Here is an 18,694-nt window from a genome sequence, read left to right as displayed (position 1 = left end):
TTTTCCCGGGCTAGGCCTGTTTAAGTTAGAGGACCTAGTTCTCCCTGTTGTCTTTCCTGCCGGTTTCTAAGACGTTTTAGTTAGAGGCTCTGTTTCTCGTGTGGAGTTAGTTGGGTCTAGTGTGTGTATGTCTTACTTTGTTCCTTTCAGCATGTCCAAGGATTCTAAGGAACACAGGCCTTCGGGCTTTAAAAAGTGTGTTGAATGCAACAGTAAAATGTCTTTAACTGATGGGTACTCTATGTGTGTGTACTGCTTGGGGGCTATTCAACTCCAAGAGTCCTGCTTGTTTTGTCATTCTTTCAGTCCCCATGTGCTACAGGAGAGGAAGAAAAAGCTCATTTTGAAAGGACTGCTTAAACACTCCTTCGAGGAAGACTTGGATAAGTCTTCCAGTGCATTATCTTCTCCAGCTAAAAGGGACAAAAAGACTTCTAAGAAGCGCTCTCCGGCTCCGTCTGTTTCTTTGGAGCTGCCAGAGAAAGTAGCTTCTCCTTCTTTGGTTCCATTGCCTTCGGTGTCGACAGAAGGTAGTCTCTTGACTAAGTCCATATCGGCTCCCAGCCTTTCGGAGCCAGTCACAGATATTTTGGTTCGGAGCCGGTCTCCAGTTATTCGATCAGTTTCTCCTTCATGCAAGTCCCCTTCTGTAGGGAGATCTATATCTCCTACATTATCCTCCAGGTCTTCCAGGACCCTTTCCGATGAGGACGTTGATAGGGTGGTGAAGAAACTGCTTCAGTCATCGGTGTTGGCCAAATTGATTTTGGCTCTGACCCAGGCGGCTCCAGAGAATATGGCCTCTTCATCCTTTGTTGTTCCTCCTCCAAGCCTTTCTCAGCCTTTGGAGCCAGAGTTGTCGGTTCAGTCGGGTGCTGTTAGGTCAGTTCTAGTAGCCTCGCCTGGCCTCTCTGTTCCGATTTCCGCTCCGACCCCGTCGGCTCCGCCCACAGGGTTGAGGGTCTACGGTTCTCCTGTCTGACCCAAGGGGGAGGTATTGGATTGATCTTCATCAGTTCTGAGCCTTCCTCTCAGTGCTTCGGCTCGAGTGAGCTTGGACCCCACATCTGCTTGGACCTCATCTCCTCGGCGCCAAGGGCTACTACTGTTTCCTCTACAGTTAGTTGGTCTTTGGAGCCTGGGGGATCAGCCTTCGAGGTTATGAGGAGCGTGCTGGCCAGGTCATCAGCTGCATCCTACGGCACCGATACTCTGCCCACTCCAGCACGTGTCAGTTTCAGATCATGCTGTATCCATGGGCAGCAGAGACCCTAAGCCTCAGGATACCTCCATGAGTGGTCCCCAACTTTCTGACGTCTCCCCAGAGTTTTTGCCTGAGGAGCCTGCCAGAAAGAGATTGTGTAAGAAGAAACACCTTGATTCCCCGGATGAGTCTCTCATGTCAGACACCGACCTCGAGGAGTCCGAGGGGTCCCCCAAGTCGTATTCTAAAGATATCGCTTTTTCAGATATCCTGGAGATCTTGAAGCAGAGAGGTGGTTGGCCCTGCAAATCCCCTTCTGACGAGGAGTCTGTGTTCCTGAAAGTTTTTGGGTCTCAACCCTCCACCTCTTGGGTTTCTCCCCCTTTTGATGAGCTGCTAGATCTTGTCTGTCGAAAGGTGTGGAAAACTCCTAACACTGTGGAACCGGTCCATAGGAGACCCAATAAGTTTTTGTCCGCCCTCTCTGACAAGGAATATCTAACTAAGGGCATTCCAGTAGATGCCATGGTGGTGGCAGCAGCCACCAAGAAGGAACTTGAAACTTCGTCTACCATCCATCTGCCTAACAAGGAGTCCCAGGCTATGGACAGGTATGGGAAGCATGTGTTTGCCTCAGCGGCCTTTACTTTGCGGACGGTGAACTACTTGACGCATTTTACAAGTCTCCAGAGAGATGTCCTAAAAGAGCTAGGAGATTCTCTACAGGGTAATATTTCTGATGCCATGGCACAGAAGGTCAATGCACAGATGTCTACCCTAAATTCCCTTACCAACTCCTCCATGAGGCTGATCTCATACGCAGCCGACGGAGCGAGTAGGGCAGCTGTTTCTGGAGTCTCTCTTAGGAGACACTCCTGGATGCGCCTGTGCAATTTCGCAGAGACCTTCAAGTCTACGTTCACCAATGCCCACTTTGATGGTTCATCGTTGTTCGGAACCAAGGTGAAGGGCACTCTCACTAAGTGCGAACAGGAGAGAATAACCCTGTCTGCCATGGGAGTCCATTTTTCCATGCCTTCTAGACCTTACCCCAAGGGCCAGAAGGGTGGGAAAATGTGGTTCAGAAAGTCAGAGATTTTTTCAGGGTGCACAAAGCGATTCCCCCTCCAGAGGCAGGGAAGGGGGTGAAAATTCTGGTAGACGCTGCTCTAAAGGCAGAGGAGGCCCGCGTAACCAGGGGGACCGTGATTCCTTTCTTGGTTCTCCCTACCAGTGCTCCTGAAAGGAGGCCCAACTGTGCATCTCTTAGAGCCGGTCGGGGGTCACATTTCTTTATACCCAGAAACCTGGCAAGACTTCACCCAAGACAAGTGGGTATTAAAGATGATTTCCAGAGGTTATTGTATTCCCTTCTCTTCTCCTCCCCCGCCAACCAAGGGAATCCCAGACGTTCCACCCAGTCGCAGGGATTCCGCAACTTTAAAAATAAAAAAGTTGCTTTTGTAGGGAGCCATTCAGCCTGTCCCCGCAGACCAAATAGGATTAGGGACTTACCCCAGATTCTTTTTGGTGCCAAAAAGAACAGGGGACCTGAGACCCATCTTGGATCTCAGCCGATTGAACCTTTATGTACAAAAGTCCAAGTTCCGCATGGTCACCTTACAGTCAATACTCCCTCTGTTAGGGAAAGATGTGTGGATGTACTCCATCAACCTCAAAGATGCTTGCTACCATATCAAAATGGACAGGGCACCGAGAAGTCATCTGTGCTTCCAGCTGGGAGCCAGTCATTTTCAGTTTTGCGCTCTGCCCTTTGGTCTCACCACAGCCCCCAGGATGTTCACCAAATGCATGGCAGTTGTAACGGCTCACTTGAGATGTCAGGGATTCCAAGTGTTTCCGTACCTGGATGACTGGCTCCTTTCTGCTACCCCCAGGCATCTACTGTTACAGACCAGGGACACCACCATTACACTGTGCCAAAGGTTAGGAATTATTCTAAATTGGAAAAAATCTGCCTTGTTGCCCTCGCAGTGTGTCACTTTTATCGACGCCGAGCTAGATATGGTGCTCATGAGGCCCTTCTTACCAGAAGAGAGAATTCAGGCTTTACAACAGCAGGTCTGCACCTTTCTGCCATTGAGGAAGGTCAAAGCAAAAGTGGTCCTCAAGTTATTAGGGACCATGGCTACCACGATCATGCTACTTCCCCTTGCCAGACTACACATGAGGGTTCTTCAGTGGCTGCTTTTCGCCCAATGGTCACTACAGCATCTTCCACTCTGCTCTAATTACAGACACGTGCAAGTGGGATCTACACTGGTGGCTTCAGGCCAGCAATCTCAACGTGGGCAAGCCTTTTGTCCCATCTTCTCCAGTTGCCACGGTGACTATGGATGCCTCCCAGATCGGGTGGGGAGGCATTATCTTGGCAGGACTGTCTAAGGCACGTGGCAGGATCACGAGACCCATTTGCATATCAATGTCCTAGAGATGAGAGCAGTGCTATTAGCATTGCAAGCACTCCAGAGCTTTCTCCCTCTAGGGACAATTGCAATCCACTCAGACAACATGTCAGTGGTATGGTACCTGAACCAAATCATACCCCCTTTGCACAGAGGCACTTTGAGTTTGGCAGTGGGCAGTGTCTTCCCAACGCTTTCTAGTTGGAACACACATACCGGGGAAGTTCAATGTGATTGCCGACAGGCTGAGCAGAGCTATCATAATGCCTCATGAGTGATCCCTGAGCAATTATGTTATGGAAGAGATATTCCACAGATGGGGTTAGCCTTGCTGCGATCTATTTGCCAGCCCCCTCAATGCCAAATGCAGCAGCTACTTCACCCTTATCCCTCCCGGAGGGGGAGACACCCAGGGACGCTCTGGTCCTCCGGTCTTCTCTACACGTTTCCACCATTACCACTCGTATCAAAGGTCATTCAGAAAGCACAGTCTTTGGGCGGCAAAATGATCCTCATTGCCCCATACTAGCTTCATCAGGTTTGGTTTCCCTTCCTTCAACCCTATCTAATGGACAAGCCCTGGATTCTGGACCCAGCTCCAGATCTGCTGACTCATATGTCAGGACAGTTCCATCCCTCCATCCAGACCCTCAAGTTGACAGCTTGGCTGCTCCAGTTCCATTCTTAGTCAGGCTTCATGATTTTTCCCTGGAGGTGGTCCATATTCTGTCATCTTCCCACAAGCCTTCTACCAGGAAGATTTATTCCAGTAAGTGGAGGAGATTTTCTATTTGAGCCCGTGAGAGACATATTGATCCTTATACAGCACCTATTTCGGCAATATTGGAATTTATTTCTCAACTATTCAGTCAGGGTTCAGCTGCAGCAACAATTAAAGTACAATTGGCAGTGATTTCTACCTTTCACGTTGCTAATGAGCCCAACATTATGGCTCATCAGCTTTGTAGGGCTTTTCTGAGAGGGACATTATTACTCCAACCTCCAGTCTTTGATTCGGTGATGTCATGGGACCTCAATTTTGTACTACAGAAGCTCACTTCAACTCACTTTGAGCCTGCAGCTAACGTGTAACATTAAATTCTTGTCATGGAAGACAGTATTCTTGGTAGCCATAACTTCAGCTAGGTGGATCTCTGAACTCCAAGCATTATCAATTCGGCCACCTTATTTGGTGTTTCACAAAGATAGGGTCTCCTTAAGAACCAGCCCTTCTTTTGTTCCAAAGGTTGCCTCTGTTGTCAATATCAACCAATCCATTGAGTTCTCTGTGTTTTTTCCTGAATTCTCCAACAAGGCAGAATTTAATTTTCAGCAGCTAGATGTTCATAGACAATTGTGTTTCTGTTTACATAGGACAAAAGATTTCAGGAAATCAGATTAAATGTTTGTCGTTTTCAGACACTAGACTTGGGGTTTCTAAGGTAACCTTGTCTCGCTGGATCTCCGATTGCATCGCATTTATTTATGCTTCCAATGGCAAAGAATTATCCTTTAAAGTGAAGGCTCATTCTACACGATCTGTAGCTACCTCAACTGCATTTCAGGCTAGGATGTCTATGGATGATATTTGTACTGCAGCAACATGGGCTTCGCCTCATACCTTTATTAGTCACTACAAATTAGATTTGGTCTGTAGAGGCAGATCTTCCTTTGGTTCCACGGTGCTCAAGAGTATTTTTCACTGCACCACCCAAGATCAAGGTGCTAGGGACGCTGTCCCACGGGTAAGAATGAAGGTGAGATTGGACTAAGTAACATCAAGACGTTATGTACTCATCATAACATTCTATGTGTGTAGTCCATCTCGCCTTACATTCTTACTAACCCTCCCTCCTTCCCCCTCCTGGAGGACCTGGGGTATTGTCTCTTGGTGTCAGTAGTCCTTTCTGTTGGGGTTGTTCTTCTCAGTGTGTACATGTGTGAGCTTGCAGCAAACAAGATCTGGGGAATAGACCTGTTGCATGATGGGATACCTCTTAGCCACGAGCCAGTTGAAGACTTCGAGCTAGAGTATGGCCAAGTCAGAGCCGAGGTTCGGCTCCGAACCCACGGGTAAGAATGTAAGGCGAGATGGACTACATACATCGAACGTTACGGTGAGTACATAACTTCTTGTTTTCAGTGGTGAGAAATGTGGGAAGGAATGGAAGAATAAGGAAAGAGTTTCTTAAAATGTAAAAGAAAGAAAGTTGAGGAAGTTGCAGTATGCTAATGTACTCTACTGCTCAACTTATGTCTGCAGTACTATGCTGCATTGGCAAAGTGTTACTCTTCCCCAAGATACACAGACCTCAGAGGTTATTATACGTAGGAGGGGTACAATGAAGTAAGGGGGTAATTCAAGAAATAAGGAAAGAATGGGATTTTGAAAGCAGACATTTAAGGAAAATAAGTCATACAGAACATTTGATTCATAAACTACCAGACAGATTACTAAGAACTAAGCCAACACAGGACTGGAGAAAGGAGATTCTGCATATAGGGATGACTGCAATCAGGAGCACAGAGAATAGATGAGAGGGGCTGAAATTTACTGGAGGAAGATGGCAAAGGAACCAAGGTACTGAGCAAACCATTAGAGAGGGTAAATTAATAGAATGGGAAGAGGACATAAAGACATTTGGATTGCAGGCTAGTGATTGCCTTCCCTATCAGGGATTGATATCAGAATATAGACAAAGAGAAAGGAGAATCTTAAATGAAAGACCTGCACTGGTTGATGTTTTACTTGAATCTAGAACAGAAGCTGCTTTTGAAAAAGGGATAATTAGTATGGCATATAAAATATTGCATGACAGCTACAGGAATCAATTAGAAGAGGTCAGAAAAGATTGGGAAGAGAGATTAGATATGAGATTTGCAAAGAAACAATGAGAAGACATATGTTTGCTTCACAAATATACAAGAAAATCTAGAAGATTTAGGATTTTTACCTGGAAGTGTTTGCATAGATACTTTAATAGCCCAAGCAGACTCCAAATAATTATTCCTTGGGTGGATGGCAAATGTTGGAGGTGTGATGGGGAAGAAAAAGGTAACTGGGAACATATATTTTGGGAGTGTAATGAGTTGGAAGACTTTAAAATTCCCCTACAGAGTACTCTCAGGAATACTGGATGAACAAATGTGTGTAACTAAGGGAATTATGTTTTTGAGCTGATTTGCAGGATCTGAACTGCATAGACATAGTAAGGCCTTGTTAAGTTTAACACTGGTGGTTGCCAAAAAAACAATTACTAGAAAATGGAAATCAAAATCTATATCTACTCTACTTGAGGTTGTGAATATTGTAACCGAGATAAAAAAACAGGAAGTGGAATCTTTAGACAAGAGTAGGACTAAATTACATAGAAAAATGGAAGTTGTGAGAAGAATACATGCAGAAAAAAATTGTGGAGGAGGAAAGAGGTTTAAGATAGGTCTGGATTTGAATAATTTATGTAATGTTACTTAGATTATAGGATATATAACAATATGTGTGATGTATAATTTTGTAAATGTGAACTTGTTGATATGATTTGTTTACTTTTATATAAACTTGTTTGCCTGTGTCACAAGTGATAATTCAATAAAGGTGTTTAAAAAATACTTAGGAGGTGTAGTGGTATGGGGTTTTGCCCATCACAAGAATTACTGTTTTTGACTAACTTTCACTCATGGTTTTTGCTTTTTTTCTGTTTTGAGTTTATGATTTTGTGCCACTGATTTTGTGTTTGCCATATGGATTGGGTCTATATTATGTAGTCAAAGCTTTAGGTAATTGAATAATAGTAAACATCAAATGGCCACTTCTGCGAATTCTCTCGTAGGGAAAGAATTTGCTTGGCTGAAGGAAAGAAAAATGTCATACCCTAATGGAGTGGGTGGCTTTGACCCCCACCCCCTTCTAACTAAATATACCAACTCCAAAATCACTATACAGTGGAGAAAAGGGCAGATTCCTGATAACAGCCAAGCAAATTTTTTCCCTATGAAAGAATTCACAAAAGTGGCTGTTCGATGTTTACAGCTTTTGTGTTTCAGTGTCAACCTTTAGGTATTCAATTACGTAAAGGTTCGATCACCTAATATAGACCCATATGGATTTCATATAACTAACATGACTTATTGTTCAGTAATTGTAAGCACAGTAAATAAGTGAATCATGCCTAATTAAAAAATGTATTTTATAAAAATTAGACAATAGCAATAGAAACCACAGGGAGAATGTCTTTTATTTTGTTTTGATAAAAAGTCATGTATATATTCACTAAAAAAGACCTGTAATCTAATGCATACTTATTTAACAGTTCGGTTATATAGTGGAGAGGATGAATCACCTTTGAAACAACATCTACCACACAAGCATGAAATACTCTGTGTCCTAGCTGTTGGAGGTCACTGGATAACTACAATGGCCAGTCTTCAGGTATGAAAGAATAGACTAGAATATTTTAGGTAAATTTTCAATCCATTAAATGGAGAGGAAAAAGTACCAATTGCAAATATGAAGAGATATGAACAACACAGATTTCTAACAGGGAAGTACAGCACAAAGACATAACATTAGTTCACTGGTTACCTGCTGCAACACACCCCATTTGACTCTGTTCCATATGATTTTGTTTGTGGCACCTGCTCTGGTGTCTTTGACTTCTATCCAGATGGAATTAGTGATAGCTGGTGCGGCTCTACCATAACTTGATCCATAAAAAATGTTATTTCTTAAACATGACTCAAGCTTTGACAGACTGTGATTCAGCCATTCCAACAATAATATTTTATGTTCTTAAAACTGTACAGAATAACATCCTTCCAATTAAATCTGTAATCTTTTCTATTTCTTTGTAACCAGTGCACTGTTCTTGTCTAAAAACTGATGCAGTTTCAGACTCTGTATTAGATGCAAATATATTGGGTATATCTTTGATGACTTGTATTTAACTAGTGTCTCAGTGGCTGGAAGAACCCCCAGAGGTGGGGGAGAAATGGTGAGACATGTGCTTGCTTGCCTCATTGATTGGGAAGGGTATAGAAATATGCTAGGCACACTGAATCTCATATATCCTCTGGTGGAGGAATTTGGAAGTTACATCCCTAGTGAGGCAGTGCCACACTCCCTGCATATGCCAATGTATATGCCAGCTCTGTGTATGTTATATCATTCCCAGCATGCTAAATGGGAACACAGAGCTGTAAAGGAAAAAAAAGATGAGGACTGTAGTATGCTGGCTCATGCCCAGTTCATTCCGTTGTAGTGCATGGCAGTTACTAATATCCACTTAGATTTAGGCATCCTCTAGGAGGAAGACCCCCCAGTGAATGGCAACACTTGATGTATCAGCACGTGTAAGGAACTGAGGAGAAGGAATACTGCGGCTGGTGTGATGCTTCAAGTCCATGGTAGTTGAGGGGAGAGAAAGGTATTGGGTTCAGTAGCCTGTTTTTCAAGCAGATCAAATGCTGGGTCTTGGAATCGTCGGGTAAGAGTAATAACATTAATTCTTTCTTGTTGAATGATGTCAATCTTGCTATCACTAATTTACATCTATATTACTTCTCTCTCCACAGATCTTTTGATTTTCTGCATTTTGTTTGTAATTACTGTCTCCGTGCCATAACTTGCTACTACCATGCTCTAAACTAGTTAATTTTGTAAATGTGTTACTAAAAATGTAATCAACAAAGGACGCTAAACCACCACAGGATCGAGGACACCAGTTTATTGAGCACTTTAATTCACAGAAAAATGAACTACTTCTGAATAAAAACATTCCATCCTACTAAGCCAAATATGTAAAGGAAGTAGGGTGGGGCAAAAGGTCAGTCTGTTGTGTTGTTTCCTGAGGACTGGTGTAATGGAAATATTGTCATCCATCCCAGGTGCAACATCACTATTCAACAAAATCTGCCAGTGTATTTCTCTGCATGGCACTTTTGTCTCCCAATTCTCCCCTCTTACTTCAAGTGGAACTTCATCTAAACTAAAAAAGAAAACTTCTTAAAAAAAATTGTCACAAACAACAGAATGTTTTAAAAGGGCATTGGTCATTTCCTTGGACTTGATGCAGTAATAGTTTTGTGTTCTCCTTGTAAGTTTATGTTGGGTTTTCCCTGTTTAATATGCTGAACAGGAATTGCATGTTGTGGCATAAATGATACCAAAAGTGTTGCAGTTAAAGCTGTCAGGGCAGGGTAAAGCCCTGTAGTACTGTTGTATGACTAGATTTAGACTCTTGTTTATGAATCAAAATTTGCAAGAACCACATTTGGACATACGACCACGGATGTCATTATAGGTTCATAGATGTTTACTAGGCTAACGACCATGAGTGCCATTTTAAGCTTAGCCATGCATTTCATATCTCTGACAAATTCTGATACCATTGATAAGTGTAAGCAGGGTTTGGGAGATGAAACATTTACAAGCAGAGACCTGGGAGATGAACCATTTACAGGTTGTCTGTGTCCATTAGAGACATAGGTGCCAAACCAGGGATGAATTTCCTGTTCCCCATCCAATTATCCAAGTTGCACTTGAATTGGCTTAGGGAGGAATTATGCTTTACATGGATGGGGAGCCTGTTCCATAGAGAGGGTAGTCTGTGGGACACGCACCTGTCTCTCCAGCAGGTCCTATTTGTATCACAGGCAAGGTTTCAGTCTTACGAATGGGTAATTCTGGTGCTGTTTGTTTTGTGGAAATACAAGAGGTCCATCAGTTTGGAGTCTGACAATGCCCTCTCTGCCAGGCATAGATCCCCCCTCAAAAGCCTGTAGGAGACGGAATACAGTGATAGGGTCTTGAGGCGGTCTGCACAGGACATTTTACTTACACCCTTCATTCCTTTAGTGAGGAACCTATGTGGATGTTCCAGTTGTTGGATATTTCTGGTTAGGTACATACCAAAGGGGGCATTGTACTCGATAGGTCTGATGAATGCCGAATACAGTGGAACAATGACTTCCTTGGACTTAGATGCCATACCTTTGTTTATAAGTTGCACAACATAGAATGATTTCCTCACCACTGTAGACACGTGATGGTCAAAGACTAGAGTACTATCTGTGTGTGTCCCTAAGTCCCTGACTACTGGGTCAGCTCTAAGGGGTATGTTGTTAATATGATAGTTACCAGGGGTGGATGACTTCCCAAAGAATACTGTTATGCATTTCTTGGCATTTAGTTCTAGTCCATGGCTCTGACACCAGTTGTTTCTGTGTCAACCCCTCCTGGAGAATATTTGTGTCAGTGTGGGATTCAATGTCGGCTCCTAATTTGCAATAATCTGCAAATTTAGTCAGTCAGAGACCACTGATGTTGGCCTTCACTTCAGAGAAGTAAAAACCAAAAAGGAGCAGTCCAAGGACTAAACCCTGAGAGACTTCACTTGTGACTGGCTGTTTTATAGAGGTGGACTCCCCAATTCTAACTTTGAGTCCTGGCTGTGAGCCAGTTGACTATCCACCGGGTGACATATGATTTTGTACATAACCTTTTGAGTTTGTCAACAATGCCTGAGTGGGGTATTGTGTTAAATGCCTTGGCCAGGTCAACGTAGGCAGTGTGAACTATTTTTCCTTCATCCATTGCTTTGGTTATCTTCTCAAGTAAGTCCACCAGGTTGAGTAGGCATTATCTGCCCTTGACGAAACCAAACTGGGTTGGGTCCAATGTCTGGGTGTTTACTATATCCCTTTTGATCATTTCCATGATGATTCTTTCCATGGCTTTACATGTTAGACTAGTGAGACTTATGGGTCTGTACTTTCCAGGGTCTGTAGATGGCCCACCCTTGTGCAGATGGATGGCCGTTGCTGTTCTCCATTCATGAGGCATGAAGCCTGTTTGGAGGCTACAGTTAAATAGTTATTCCAGAGGCCCTGATAAGTCATGTTTCATGCTACTTAGATGGCATCCTGGAATGTTGTCTGGGCCCATTGATGCAGTGTTCTTGGTCTTGGAGAGAGCATTATGGACCTGTTCCCTAGTGATAGTAGAGGGAATTATATTTGATGGCATTTCCCATGGGAAGGTTGAGGGGGGAGAGAAGGGGTAAAGTTGGAACTGAATTTATCAGCCAGGAGTTTTGCTATAGCTTCTGGCTTAATATAGGTGGCTCCATTTTTAATGATCTCTACACACAATTGTGTATTGCCTTTAACATTGTGGACATAGCTTAAGAATGCTTTGTTATTATCCTTGGCCTGGGAGGCCAAACTTGCTTCAAATTTGGCTTTGGTAGACTTTGTGCTCTGAGGTTTGCTTTATTTGATGAGAGTGCTTTTATGCTGCTAGGTGCTGGACCTGCTAATTTTTGCCATGATTTTCTTCATTATGTTATACAGGCTATTGATTTTCTGATTCCACCAGGGTGGCCTGTCTATTGAGTTAGTTCTGTACTTCTTCCTGCTAGGTACTGTTGACTCTATGCAGCTATTAACATGCTTGTACAGGGTTTCTGTGAACAGTTCTTTATAGGTAGTAGTGTTCTCAGGGTTTATGGGGGGCTTGAAATTTTGCCATGTTATCACTTTATAGCAGGTTAGCCTTAGCCTGAATATCCCAGGTTTAGCTGGGGGTTCAGGTTTTATTTTTACTTCAAAGGAGACCATTTTGTGTTCTGACCTTCCCAGGGAAGACATTACAATAGGGGGTGTGCAGCACTCTCCCATATTAATGAGGACCAGATCCAGTATATTTGCACCCCTGGTTGGTGTATTGGATATCTGCCTTGGCCAGTTCAGGCCAAATATACATCAGTAAGCTTTATTTGTTGCCCAAGATTGACCATACCTTATCGTGATTGAAATGGTGTAGAATCATTGATTTTAGAAAAAAAATATTCACCTCTGTACCCGAGGTTTTAGTCATAGGTTCATGTAAAACAAAGGCAAATCTGGTTGTTCTCTTTCCACAGAAGTACCCCATTATGTCATTCAATACTTCCAAAGAATTGCCTCTGGCATGGAACATCTCCTTCAAAATGTGACACTCCTTCAGGATATTGTCATTGTTCAGGGAAAATCTAGAAAGCCAAACAAACTGCCCCTTCATGATCCCAATTTTCTTTGTCAAAAACTATGTGCACTAACAAAGTGGTAGAAGTGCTTGGAGTGGGTAGGGTTTCTCAACATATCTGAATGAAAAACATGATTTTTTCACCACTTTTGCATCCAAAAAAGGTATAACACAGTCACCCACCTGAAATGTAAAGTCCAAAAATTAGGTGGTTGCCCTGACAAAATCAAAAAAATTCTTCCAAGGTATCACTGGTGCCATGCCAAAGGATGATAATATCATACAAGAAACTTTAAGGAATGGGATCAATGTGTTCTTCTGAATATACTCTTCCCAGTAACATAATCCCAGATTTAAAAATACAAGTGGGAATGAAGCTCCCCATTGTGGTCTCAGAAAGCTGCTTGAAAATTCCCCTTTGAATGTTTTAAAAAAAAAAAAAAAAGTTGTATAGAGCAAGGTCCACAAATAAACAAACATGGCTTGCCTTGTTCCTTGAAGTAACTCATTGCAAAAGTTTACATTTTCATCACTCACACATTTTATCTATTGCAATTTTTCCATTTTTACTATTCAAATATATATTCACATCCACTGTTATACATAACATAATAAATTGGTACTGTACTGTATTCAATAAAATCCTGTGGTCCACCATACATTTATTTATTTATTTAATTTTGATTATGGTGACAACCTGGGTTGAGTCCCATCTTCAGTGAAAGAATAGCTCAACATTCTATAGTAAGACAGATATTTTATAATATAAATATAATAACGTGTAGTAGTTAGGAAGCAGTAAGTATATATATTATGACTATCAAAGACCAAGTACAAGTGTAGATACTGCAAGTAGCAATGGCAGTATCACAAGCCTTAATATCAACATGCAAAATATAAAATGTGTAACTTATTTTTCATATAAATTTCTGAAACCATTTATGTCGGTGCATAATATCAAAATAAATTGATCAACATTATGCACATCGACACTCTACTATGCATGCACCGAGAATTAATCTCAGTGCATGCAAAACTTAAAAAAAAAAAAAAAAAAAACACAAAGCATTGTTTTTTTTAGGGGGGGGGTCAGGTTACTCTGGTATAGCAGTGTGCTCTGTTTTCTAACATCATTACTTTTTAACAGTTGTTCTTGAGAAGCCTCATATTCATTCAATCTTTCATTAATTTCAGGCTTAGATTTCTGCAGCTCATCTGGCTAGCTACTTAAAGTTTCTTCTAAACTGTCCAACCTTATGTCATTTGCCTTTATATATTCATCCACTTTATCATGCATTTTAAACACCTTTGAATGTGTTTGATTTATTTTTCCTCTAAATTACTGAAAGACATCTCCTGCACAAAAAAAATGTAACCTGAGCTGCTTTTTGCTAAACAGCTGCAAGACTGGTCACCACCACAGAGATTTTTCTTCTCTTTTTCTGCTTGATTTTATCTTGCTTTCTCTAGATTTCAACTCTGCTGACATCCAGACAATATACTGGCTAGACAGTTGCTGAACTTTACCCAGCTTACAGGACTTCCAGGATAGCTATATACTGATCAACAGCCATATTTTAGCTGTCCTAGTGTGAAACAAAAACTGAGAAAAGGAAGCCAATGAAATAGTTGGTTTGGGAGTAAGAACCCTGTCTGGATGGTAGCAAAGAAGAATTTTGGAGAACCAGAAAGACAATAAACCAGAAAATGTGAAGAGAAAACACTGGTTGGGAAGAATCATACAGTTGTTCAGAAAAAGACATTTGAGCTTTAGCTTTGGTACAAGAGATAGCTTCCAGTAATTTAGAGGACAAAATAAATCAAATGTACCCGGAGGCAATTAAAATAAATGAAAACATTAAAGGACTATAGTAACTCAGATAGCTATAACTAACTATTCAGATGAACTGCTAAAACTGCAAAAATCAGAGATTAAAATGAAGAAAAGGCTGCGTGAGTATGAGGCTTTTCAAGAAGAGTTGTTTCAAAAATATTAAAGTTAGAAGGTAGAGCACACAGATAAAATCTGAGATTTTCTGCTGGAAACAGTATTACATGTCTGAAAGCACAAATAAGCAACTTGACTGGTGTTCCACAACAGAAATTTTAATTGAAAAGGCACATTGAGTGTATGCTGCAAACCTGGTCATGAGAAAACAGACAAGGCCTATATTAGTAAAGATGCAGTCACGCCTGCAGAAAGACTTGATCCTTGCAAAAATGTGGCAGAAAGGAAAAGTATTAAAATTTGGTCACAGCAGAATGTTTGTGAAAAGTAAGTAGTAACTGTACACCAGGCAGAATAGAACCAGATTTATGCCAGCAATCAGGGAGTATCAAGGGGCAGGTGTGAGATTCAAGCTGCTGTATCCAGCAGTCTTCAGAATATTTTTCAGGTTCATCAAAAATATTTTTGGCTATAGAACAGGTTAAGGAGGGAGGAAATATAATGTTTATGCAACAAAAAGTGAGCCAACAAACAGAAGGCGATCTGCTTCTCATTCTTTTGACAATAAAGTTCATAGAGAGATTTTGCCAGTGAAACATGTTCCATTGCTCCAAAGAAAAGGCTTGAGAAACTGAAAAAAGCACAATAGTTGACTAGAAAAATCAAGTGCGTCTTGGACTTGAGTTAATCACTAGGGCATATAAAATATTGCATGTTAACTATAAGAATAAATCAGAGGAGGTTAGAAAAATGGGGAAGAGAGACTGGAAAAACAGTTTACAGGGGAACAATGCAGCACATATGTATGGCTCCCAAATATGCAACAAAGTTCAGAAGGTTTATAAGTTTTGCCTGGAAGTGTTTGTATATTTTATACCCCAAGCAGAATTCAAAATGTTTTTCCTAGGTAGGAAGCAAATATTGAAGGTGTGATGGAGAAGATTTATCAAGCTATTTTCATATCAATGGTATTGTTGATTTTAAGGTTTATGATATTGCTATTATTATTTGTAGTTACCATTGCTAATTATGTACAGTGTTTTAGAAAATATTTGATTTGGTTCTGATTTCCACCAGTCTTGAACTTTTACTTAGGCAGTTTGTAGTTGTCAAAGGTAATGAGTCTGGTCATATCCACATTCAGACATAACAGACACTAATAATAGAATAATAACAGAATTACCCATTCTAAAGACTTAAACCTTGCCTGTGATACAAATTGAACCTGCTGGAGAGATAGGTATGTATCATAGAGACTAACCCATCTATGGAACAGGCCCCCCATCTATGTGAAGCAGAGTCCCTCCCTAACCCAATTCAAGTGCAACTTGGACAATTGGATGGGAAACCAGAAATTCATCCCTGGTTTGGCAGCTGTTTCTAATAGACACAGGTAACTGGTTCATCTCACAGGCCCATGCTTAAACTTGACAAGTGTATTAGAACTTGGCAGAGATTTGGGATGCATGGCTAGGCTTAAAAAGGCTCTTGTGGTTGTTAGCCTAGTAAACACCTGTGAACCTATGAGCTGTTTTCAGAAACCGGCACTCAACTTTAGGGAACTCACTTATGTTTGGCTTCTACATTTTTAGACTTGTTCCAGAGCAAAGGACAGTAGAATTGTTTACATACTGCAGTAATGTAAAGCCAACAGTGTCCTTCCACATATTCATGAAGTAATTCCTTTCTGTCACATTAGAAGTGATGGGCAGATTCTATATGGAGAGCATACATGCTGTTATTTTTTTATTTTTTTGCAGCCTGTTTAGTAGGCACTTCCCAGCCAGTTTATTTATTATCTAACATGTAAGATGCTGTGGATACACACACAGTATTTCCAGATGCAGATCTCTCTGCATCAAGCACAGTTTCCCATAAGAGCACACAGGAAACAGAGTCTATCTGTCTCCCTCCAGGTCCTTAGTAAGACTCCCCACTGGTACAGCTGTAAGGTTATGTCCTCAGCCAAGTGTCCAAGGCAAGCCCTCCGGCACCCTGTCTGTGAAACCAGTGATTTGTGTCCCTGCCCCAAGTAGCTGACACACGCACTCTTTGAGATTTTAATTTTTACACACACACACACACACACACACACACACACACACACACACACACACACACACACACACACACACACACACACACACACACCTACCTACCTGGGAAAGGCTGGCACAGATTACCTGCTGTGCCTCCTTCTGCCCAGACTATAAGGTAGTTATCACTACCATCACTTAGTTACTATAAGGCTCTTAAAAGGGTATCCAGTTACACTGTGTGAAGTTAATATTAGTACAAATGGCAATGTTGACTAAACAGCAGGGCTTTCAGGAGTGGCCAGAGCTGTCACCAAAAAAATATGTGCAAATACTCTCTAAACTTAAATATTTACTAAAAAGGACCAGCCACAATGAAAAGTTTAAATATATTTAACAGTAAATAATAAAAGAACATGACAATACTAAATATCTATTTACAGAAAACACCAGTGTTTTAGTCACAAGAAGTACTAAAAATAACACCCTACACAAGCCTTAAATTTTGCCTTTAAGGACAAGTATAAGCAAGTGTTTCTGGGTGGTGTTAACAAACATACCCAGTTTTGGCGGTACTTTGCAGGAGACCTTGCATCTGGTGGTGCTGCAGGAGCAACTTCCCTTTGCTTTGTCTACCCTCTTGATTTTGCCAGAACCCGTCTGGCAGCTGATGTTGGCAAAGTTGCAACGGACAGAGAATTCCATGGTCTTGGTGATTGCCTTGTAAAAACCTTCAAGTCTGATGGTCTTAAAGGCTTGTACCAAGGCTTCAATGTTTCAGTCCAGGGCATTATCATCTACAGAGATGCTTACTTTGGTATCTATGACACAGCTAAACGTAGGCACTACACATTTCTGTGGTTTGCTTTTCCTTTTTTGTTACAGGAGTTCCATATTGTGTAGTAATGTTTTTCCTTAAGACACAGGTATTGACTGAAACATAATGGGACTGCTTATCCAAAAGTATAAATTTGAGTTCATACTTCTGTTGAATTAACTAGTCAGCAAATGTATGCACGTCTTAGTTGAGGTAAAAGATATGAATGGTATATGGGTACCATGGAAGATTAACCCATTTTATAAAAATGGGATCTGATGTTGTAAATCTTTGTTCAGTCATCAGAACTGATACGTCTGTTTCCCAGCTCGCGCAAGCCAAAAACTTTCAGCTGGGACCTACCCATGGTGCCCCTCTTTTAGTTACTCCAGATCTTGTTTGCCGCATTCCTAGTAAGACGTGTTAGCTGTCTGTCTCAAAGCTAAGTAGAAAATTGTTAATTTTAAGACAATTTCTCCAAACTTATTTAATTTTTAGTCAAGTTAGCTTTTTCTCACTGTCACCTGTTTCCTACCCTTTTCCTTGGTAATTTAAATTTTTTTACCTTTATTGGTACTGTCCCCCTTTTGTCTTTGACAGGCCTTTCCTTTTTACTAGTGGTATTTTTTAAAATAACATCACTGGTATTTTCTCCCTTAATTTTTCTATAGGATAGTCTTCTTGCCTTACCATGTCAGACAAAGCTAAGTTGGGATTTAAACAGTATGACAAGTGTGGACGTAATATGCCTAACTCAGATCCACATGTTCGTTGTCTACTGTTTGGGCATGGGTCATATTAAAGTTGACTGTGACACTTGTGCTATTTTTAGTGATCAGACACTAGCAGAACATAAAAATAAACCTATTTTAAAAGATTTACTCGACACCTTTTTCCGAAGCTCTATCTGGGTTGGAGGTCTCACCCCCTCCAAAGACCAAAAAACATAAGGAAAACCTTCCTGCATCTGTCTGTTATGGAACAGAGTTGGCTATGTGCTTCAGCGCAGACCTCATTGGCACCAGGCTGTGTCCTCTCCCTCGATGCTGGCCATGATATTCACTCCTATTTCAGTTCCAACTTCGGTGCCGTCCTTGGATCCCACATCGGCTCTGACTGTACGTGCTTCCCCGGCCACAGTGCCGAGTTTCTTTGGCTCCATTGGCTCCAAAACTCGATGGGGCAGAGGGTGGCCCCTTTCTAGAAAGACCTGATTCCCCTTCAGCAGCCTCCTTTAGATC

The 18,694-nt window shown here is 41.5% G+C and overlaps 1 protein-coding gene across 2 annotated transcripts in view; it reads left to right on the top strand.

The window, feature by feature from the left end:
* Positions 1-18,694, top strand: part of CRYZL1 (crystallin zeta like 1) — a 951,914-nt gene that overhangs the window by 737,283 nt on the left and 195,937 nt on the right. For both annotated transcript variants that reach the window (XM_044072955.1, XM_044072954.1), the window contains one exon: positions 7,941-8,059. In XM_044072955.1, the coding sequence (XP_043928890.1) occupies positions 7,941-8,059 (119 nt within the window). The remainder of the gene's footprint in view (positions 1-7,940; positions 8,060-18,694) is intronic.

This window comes from Protopterus annectens, chromosome 5.part1 (assembly GCF_019279795.1).
Source record: "Protopterus annectens isolate FY-2018-M chromosome 5.part1, PAN1.0, whole genome shotgun sequence".
NCBI classification, from domain to species: Eukaryota; Metazoa; Chordata; order Ceratodontiformes; family Protopteridae; genus Protopterus; species Protopterus annectens.
The sequence above is the reverse complement of the archived record's forward strand: the minus strand, read 5'-3'. Positions and strand labels throughout refer to the sequence as shown.